Source organism: Leopardus geoffroyi, chromosome A2 (assembly GCF_018350155.1).
Source record: "Leopardus geoffroyi isolate Oge1 chromosome A2, O.geoffroyi_Oge1_pat1.0, whole genome shotgun sequence".
NCBI classification, from domain to species: Eukaryota; Metazoa; Chordata; class Mammalia; order Carnivora; family Felidae; genus Leopardus; species Leopardus geoffroyi.
Window position 1 is genome coordinate 60,363,600 of NC_059331.1, and position 8,433 is coordinate 60,372,032.

The window sequence follows — 8,433 nt, forward strand, 5'->3', positions numbered from 1 at the left end:
GTGATGTCCTCAGTCAAGGAACTATATGCATCTCCAGTGTTGACCTGTCTCACACATGTCTTCATCCAAGATGACATGAATAAGTAAATACCTATTTCACCATATGAAGATAATAATCCTCAACCCAAATCATGGCTAAAGTTGTTATGATGAGTGAATAAGAAACAGGAAGTAAACATCTATTTTAAAAAGTGAGGACATTCTGGGGCAGTGCTTCTCAAATGTAAGAGTGCATCAGAACAACATGGGGCTTGTTAAACCCACCTTGCTGACCCCACGCCAAGACAGGCTGACTGGCAGGCCCAGGGGAAGGAGGATTAACAACTTCCATGTCTAACAAGTTTCCCTGACTTTGATGCTTCTCTGCTAGAGACCACAGTTTGAGAAATAGACACTAGAGAAATGCCAGAGGTATTTGTTACTTACAGACCCCAAGTCTCATGGTTGCATTAACTACCTTTAAAGACACAAAAGGCCAAGTACAATATAATCTATGTTTTATTTTATACTTTTGTGTTCACTAAAATCTAAACAGAAGTTTGGCTTCAACATAAAAAAAGAAAAAGAAACATAGCGACAGGATTAAATACCAAGAGCAGATGACAAGGGTATGCAAGGAAGGGCTGTCCTGGGAAGGGTTGCACATTTGCAGGCACATCAGCAAAATAGCCCATGAAGCTTGGATCTAGTCAGCCTGTGGGTAAGCCACAGCACAGTCCTGAGGTATAGGCACAGAAAGTGTTTCCTTCCTGCTCCTTCCAAGTACAGGCTGTGTGGACACAGAACACTGCCCACACATCCCCCCAGTGCACTGGACATGCCTCTTCCTTCAGCGTCTTCAGGGCAGAGTCCCCTGCTCTCCACACACACACAGTCACTTATTTGCACTCACCCAGCACATGAGTACACACTCAAGCCCAGGAGCATGCAGTCACATGTACACAAACACTGCCTCTGATTTCAGGTCTCCTTCACCTTTACAGGCTCAGCTTCCAACTCCAGAGTCAAGATGTGTGAGTGTCCCTGGAAGACTGACAAAGGGTCACTGCAGAATCAGGGTGTTAACCATCCTTCCTGAGGACCTAGTCAGGGAGAAACTGTATTCTGTACCCTGCTGGTGGGAAGGAAAATTCTACTGAGCAAATATGGCTGCCTGGGCTCATTAGGGAGGCCCGGATGCTGGGTCTGAGATGCCATCCAGCCCTGCTTCACTCCTCAATAACCAGTTGATAAGGAAGCAGAGTGTCAGGAGGCCAGTCCCTAGCAGGTCCCCCAGCCCTGTGAGGTAGGGGATGCAGTGGCTGTCTGGATCCAGAGCCTGGTGCCACGCGAGCCGAACCATCACTTCTGCCAGGTACAGCAGAATTGTCACCTGTCATAAGAGCAAGCAGACACAAAAGATGACAACTAAGTCAGAAAGCCAAATGTCACCAAGAAACACTAGATTTCAAAGGCAGATACTAAGGTGGACATGTCAACCCCAGGGAGTCAACCCCATGTCAACCCCAGCTGGACTTCCTCCAGCTTCTCTTGGGGTCAATGCCTAGCTCTGAGCTCATGCAGAGGCCAGAAAGTCCACCCTCATCCACACTTGCCTAGTCTCCCTCCTGTCGTCAGGACCTGCTTGCAGCATCCTGAGGTGGCAGACAGATCGTCTCTGCTACACAGGCTCCTCTCACCTTCCTTAGAAACTCAAGACACAGACTTCAGATAGGGTTCCCTAGAGGGCCTCACTTGAGCAGTTTTGGAGAGTAACCCTTCCCTGGAAGCACCACAGTGCTGGTCTCACTTCAGAGCTCCTCAGTGTCTTGTCACAGGCTGACCGCAGCCCCTCTGTCCCCCTCGGGACAGTTTCTCAAAGTACCCCGCCCTATCCTTCATGATCAGGGACATGCTGCAATTGCAAATGCCCTAACTCAGAGGATTTGAAAACATCAGTCCCTAGTTCTAGCATTGCCCTCCTAGAACGGTGCCCATCAAGGCCCACCGTTATCCCTGTGGACACCCTAGGCCCACCAGGGGCATCTGACAACTAGTCTGGGCAGATAGTCTGCTGAGTACTAGCCACAGGCAGGCACCAGCCTAACCTTTCATCATGCCCTTATCACCACCCAGCGCTGACTAAAAGTCCTTGCGTGTGTTTTAGCAACATCCCAGCAGGGACCTGGTCCCTGCCCACCCTGTCTGTGATGAATGATGTGCATGGCCCAGTTCACCAGCCAGAACCACACATCAGCTTGCTTCCTGGCAACTTGCTGTATCTTCAGGACCATCCTCTGATCTCCTGGTGATAATTGAGCAGTGTGCTATATGCAGTATGGATGGTGCCTTGTGGGAAGTGGAGATTAACGAGTGTGCAGTGTAAAGTGTGTCATGTGCAGTGTGCTGTGTATACTGTGGAGCATGCTGCTTGCAGTATGAAATATGCCCTGTGCAGTATGCAATGTGGAATGCATGCAATGCAGTGTGGTGTGACTTCTGTGTCTGGTTCACACCCTTGAGCTTGAATATGTTGATTCTTGGAAGATGGGGGCCATGCCCTGCCATGTCCAGGAACCCCCCAACCTCACCCCCTCAGCATCTTTCCCAGGTTAGGGAGATAAATCTTGCTGGATGACTAAGCACTGAATGCTGCTTTGATGCTACTAACAGTCATCCTTACCTGCATCAGACTTGCTAGCAGATAGAATACCACAAACATCTTACTTTGTGGGACCAAATGGCCTTCCACCAAGTAAATGATATAGAAGAAAATCAGATGGCCCGGAACCACCAGAGAGAGCAGGACTCGAGCTGATACGGAATTAATTTCTGGAAAAGACAACCATAGAGGTGTGTGTGACTTGACAGGCAGCAGGGACCACCTTGGCATGTTTAGTTTCCCATGAGGCATCCGCATTCATTTATCTACTACATGAGTGTTTCCTGAGCACCTACTATACTGCAGGCATGTTCTAGCAGATGAGGATATAGCTCTGTCCCTTCCTTCAAGGAACTGACATTTTAGGGAAGAGAAAAAAAAAAAAACAGACTTGAGTAGCAGAAGCAAACAAGAAAGGTAATTTCAAAGGGTGACCAGTGCTAGGAAGCATGGGTCTTTGTTTTAGAGAACCAGGTGTGTACTAGCAAGATGAGTTACTGGATATTAAAAGCTCTCTCGAGAAGAGGACAACTAGGCTGAGACACGCATCTGGAGGAGAGTATTCTGGGCAGAGAAAAGAGGATTTGCAAGGGGCTGAAGGTAGAAGAGAGCTCTGGAATGTGGGGGGAATGAAGGCTCAGCATGTGAAGTCTGATCCAGGGAGGGCTGGCACACTCATAGGGGGCCTCAGACAGCCCCTTCCTCACGCTAAGCCTGAGAGATCCATTCAGCACATTCTCTTTTGGCTTCAGCTCTCCAGGAATCCGAGACTCTGCAAGAAGTGTGACTTCCCCACCCCAACCACACACACTTTTAAGAGCATCACGTGTAAACGCAAATGACTCTTCAAACAGAAATAGTTTCAGTAAAAAGCCTCCATTTGCCTCTGAGTTAATATATTTCATCAAATTCCTAAGAAAGAGGGGGGAAATCATATAGCTTAGAAGCCAAAAACACTACCATAAAATAATATGTAGAGAGAGCGAGAAAACACAAGAGCTCCAAAGTCTATTCGTGATGAAAAATTAGACAAGGTATGAGAAGATTCTTTTAAAAAAAGAAAAAGTAGGGGCGCCTGGGTGGCTCAGTTGGTTAAGCGGCCGACTTCGGCTCAGGTCATGATCTCACGATCCGTGAGTTCAAGTCCCACGTCGGGCTCTGTGCTGCCAGCTCAGAGCCTGGAGCCTGTTTCAGATTCTGTGTCTCCCTCTCTCTCTGACCCTCCCCTGTTCATGCTCTGTCTCTCCCTGTCTCAAAAATAAATAAAATGTTAAAAAAATTTAAAAAAAAATAAAAAAAGAACAAGTAGAAGCAAAATAAATAATTACTAATGGCAGCTGGCACTAAAACTCAAGACAATCTTGAGAGTAAGAATTCAGTAAAATATTTAGGTGCTGCTATACATTGGATGTTTGTCCGTATCCCCCTTGCTTTCACCACCCAGATCCCCATGTTGTAACTTAACCCTGAGTGTGATGGTATTTGGAGGTGATTAAGTCATAAGGGTAGGGTACAGCACTCATGTATGGCATTAGTGCTTATAACTTATAAGCTATAAGAGACTTCAGAAAGTCTCTTCACCCTTTCCGTCATGTGAGCACATAGTGAGAAGACAGCTGTGAAGAAGGAACAGGCCATCACCACAGAATTTGCTAGTGCCTTGATCTTGAACTTCCACCCACCACAACTATAGAAAACAAGTTTCTTGTGGTTATGAGCCAATCATTTTATGCTTGCATTATAGCAGTCTGAACCAGGAAAGGTACAAAAATACAGAAATTGAAATAGATTTTCCAAACACAAGTGACAAATCAGAAAATATAATAGGTACAATCCATCAAATGCACTATTAGGTAGTTACCCAAAGGATACAAAAATAAAGATCCAAAGGGGTACATGCACCCAAATGTTTATAGCAACATTATCAACAACAGCCAAACTACAAAGAGAGCCCAAATGTCCATAGACTGGATGGATGAAGATGTGGTATGTATATATACATATGTATACACACACACACACACACACACACACACACATATACACACTATATATACATACGGTGTGTGTGTGTGTATGTGTGTGTGTTTTCATATATATACATACACAGTGGATTATTCAGCCATCAAAAATGAAATCTTGCCGTTTATAATGATGTGGATGGAGCTAGAATGTATTATGCTAAGCAAAATAAGTCAGTCAGAGAAAGACAAATACCATACAATTTCACTCATATGTGGAATGTAAGAAACAATACAGATGAACATATGGGAAGGGGGTGTGGAAAGAGAAGACAGGGAGACAAAGCATAAGAGACTCTTAATGACAGAGAACAAACTGAGGGTTGCTGGAGGCAAGGGGGGTGGGGGTATGGGCTAAATGAGAGATGGGTATTAAGGAGGGCACTTGTTGTGATGAGTACTGGGTGCTTTATGTAAATGGTGAATCACTGAATTCTACTCCTGAAACCAACATTGCATTGATGTTAACTAAAATTAAAATTAAAGAAAAAAAAGATAAAATGTGGTTCCTAGTACTAGAAAAAATAACAGGAATTTCCACGTTAAGACAAGATGGGGTAGACACATCTCTTCCTAATCCTCTCACTAAATACAACTAAAAATGCTGGACATTATATATAAAATAAACATAAGATTTTAAAAGGTGGAGAGAAAAAGTGGCTGGCCAGGGACCTCAGGATTCAACAAACAACACAGAGGTAAGTTACCTGAGTTGTTGTTTTGGTGTTTTGGTGGGTGGTGCTGGTTTATTTCATATATCCCAGACAGGATGCTGGAGAAGTCAGCAAGCCAGAAATGTCAATCAATGGGCAAGATTCAAAAGAAAAGATTCAACAAAAGCCTGCTCTGTCTAGCCAAAGTTCCAGAAGAGGGACAGCCTAGCAAAGCACAGAACTTCTAGACAACAGCTGCTCTATTCCAGACAAACATCACAGGAAAGACTGCAGCCCCACTTTCATCAGCAAAGGCCAAGTGGGGAGCCTGGACTCTGACCTAATCTATGTGGAATGTGGTGCTCATCCCTTCTGGCTGACGTGGGATAAGAGAAGACTAAGTGGTACTCTGCCTGGTGGTAATGACCTCCCCACTTCATGTTGATGAAGGCCACGTGGGGAGCAGTAATAAGGCATCCCTTTCCCTCTTGGACAAGGTGGGATCAGAAGAACACAGACTCCCTGCCAGTCCACCAGCAATGAGGAGCTCCTCTTCGCCCAGTGTGTGAATAGAGATAGGGGAATCCTGGGCTTCCAGCCCTACCTGGCAGTAAGCAAGCAATGCATTATTCCCTTTCCTTCAGCGGTGCACTGTCAGAGGAGGTGCCTAAAAAAGACTTAAATAAGATCCAGAATTTAATAATCTATACCCCAAATGCCTGGGATTTAATCTAAAATCACTTCTTACAAAAGAAATCTCCTATAACCAGTAAAGAAATAGAATTAGTAATCAAAAATCTCCCAAAAAAACCAAGAGTCCAGGGCTGGGTAACTTTCCAAGGGAATTCTACCAAACATTTAAAGAAGAGTTAACACCTATTCTTTTGAAGCTGTTCCAAAATTAGAAAAGGAAGGAAAGCTTCCAAACTCATTCTAGGAAGTCAGTATTACCTTGATTTCAAAACCAGACCAAGACCCCACGAAAAAAGGAGAACTCCAGACCAATTTCCCTGACGAACACCGATGTGAAATTACTCAACAGGAAACCGACCAACCAGATACAATACATTAAAAGAATTGTTCACCACGACCAAGTGGGATATATACGCAGGATGCAGGGCTGGTTCAATATCTGCAAAACAATCAATGTGATATATCACATTAATAAAAGAAAGGACAAGAACCACATGATCCTCTCGATAGATGCAGAGAAAGCATTTGACAAAATACAGCATCATTTCTTGATAAAAACCCTCAATAATGTAAGGATAAGAGGATCATACCTGAAGATCATAAAAAGCCATATTTGATATCATCCTTAATGGGGAAAAACTGAGAGCTTACCCCTAAGGTCAGGAACATGACAGGGATGTCTACTCTCGCCACTGTTACTCAATATAGTATCAGCAATCAGACAACACAAAGGAGTAAAAGGCATCCAAATTGACAAGGAGGAAGTCAAACTTTTTACTCTTTGCAGATGACATGATACTCTATATGGAAAACACAAAAGATTCCACCAAAAAACTTCTAGAACTGATCCATGAATTCAGCAAAGTTGCAGGATATAAAATCAACGCACAGAAATCAGTTGCATTCCTATACACCAACAATGAAGCAACAGAAAGAGAAATCAAGGAATCGATCCCATTTACAGTTGGACCAAAAACCATAAAATACCTAGGAATAAATCTAACCAAAGAGGTGAAAAATCTATACACTGAAAACTATAGGAAGCTTATGAAAGAAATTGAAGACACAAAAAAATGGAAAAATATTCCTTGCTCCTGGATTGCAAGAACACATATTATTAAAATGTCAATACTACCCAAAGCAATCTACATATTCAATACAATGCTTATCAAAATAACACCAGCATTCTTCATAGAGTTAGAATAAACAATCCTAAAATTTGTATGGAATGATAAAAGACCCCAAATCGCCAAAGATATCCTGAAAAAGAAAACCAAATCTGGAGGCATCACAATTCTGGACTTCAAGCTGTATTACAAAGCTGTAATCATCAAGACAGTATGGAAATCGCACAAAACCAGACACACTCAGATCAATGGAACAGATTAGAGAACCCAGAAATGGACTCACAAACATATGGCCATTTAATCATTGACAAAGCAGGAAAGAAAATCCAACGGAATAAAGACAGTCTCTTCAGCAATCGTGCTGGGAAAACTGGACAGCAACATGCAGAAAAATGAACCTGGATCATTTACTTATACCATACACAAAAATAAACTCAAATGGATGAAAGTCCTAAGTATAAGACAGGAGGCCATCAAAATCCTCGAGGAGAAGAAGCAGGGAAACACCTCCTTGACCTCGGCTGCAGCAACTTCTTACTCAACACATATCCAGAGGCAAGGGAAATAAAAGAAAAAATGAACTATTGGGACCTCATCAAGATAAAAAGCGTCTGCACAGCAAAAGAAACAATCAGCAAAACTAAAAGGCAACCAACAGAATGGGAGAAGATATTTGCAAACGACATATCAGATAATGGGTTAGCATCCAAAATCTATAAAGAATTTATCAAACTCAACACCCAAAAAACAAACAATCCAGTGAAGAAATGGGCAAAAGACATGAATAGACATTTCTCCAAAGAAGACATCCAGATGGCCAACTGACACATGAAAAAAGGCTCAACACCACTCATCATCAGGGAAATACAAATTAAAACCACAATGAGATACCACCTGACACCTGTCAGAATGGCTAACATTAACAACTCAGGCCACAGCAGATGTTGGCAAAGAAGCAGAGAAAGAGGATCTCTTTTGCACTGCTGGTAGGAATGCAAACTGGTGAGCGCCACTCTGGTCGCAGTAATGGAGGTTCCTCAAAAAATTAAACAAAGAACTACTGTGTTACTCAGCAATTATACTACTAGGTATTTATCCAAGGGATACAGGTATGCTGTTTCAAAGGGGCACATGCACCCTAATGTTTATAGCAGCACTAACAACAATAGCCAAAGTATGGAAAAAGCCCAAATGTCCAATGGATGAATGGATATATATACCAATGGAGTATATATACACAATGGAGTATATATACACAATGGAGTACATATATATACACAATGGAGTATTACTCAGCA

General features: G+C 43.0%; 1 protein-coding gene across 2 annotated transcripts; it reads right to left on the reverse strand.

The window, feature by feature from the left end:
* Window positions 1-480: 480 nt before the first annotated feature.
* Window positions 481-6,151, reverse strand: SLC41A3 (solute carrier family 41 member 3). Of its 2 annotated transcripts, XM_045494065.1 has the most exons (4): window positions 5,920-6,148; window positions 5,370-5,434; window positions 2,663-2,811; window positions 481-1,372 (listed from the first exon to the last, which is right to left on the reverse strand). In XM_045494065.1, exons 1-4 carry the CDS (start codon window positions 5,940-5,942, stop codon window positions 1,163-1,165), a joined length of 447 nt encoding a protein of 148 aa, XP_045350021.1. In that variant the 5' UTR covers window positions 5,943-6,148; the 3' UTR covers window positions 481-1,162. The 2 variants fall into 2 exon arrangements, 1 of the variants encoding a protein (XP_045350021.1); XR_006716111.1 differs by lacking the exon at window positions 5,370-5,434 and having other exon boundaries at window positions 5,920-6,151.
* Between the last annotated feature and the right edge of the window lie 2,282 nt (window positions 6,152-8,433).

Coding starts and splice junctions, on each gene's coding strand:
- SLC41A3 (XM_045494065.1), bottom strand. CDS start 5,942: ATGCATTGCTTGCTTACTGCCAG. Junction 5,435..5,919: donor CATTGCTTGCTTACTGCCAG/GTAGGGCTGGAA, acceptor TGACTTCTCCAG/CATCCTGTCTGGGATATATG. Junction 1,373..2,662: donor TGCTAGCAAGTCTGATGCAG/GTAAGGATGACT, acceptor CTCTTATGACAG/GTGACAATTCTGCTGTACCT.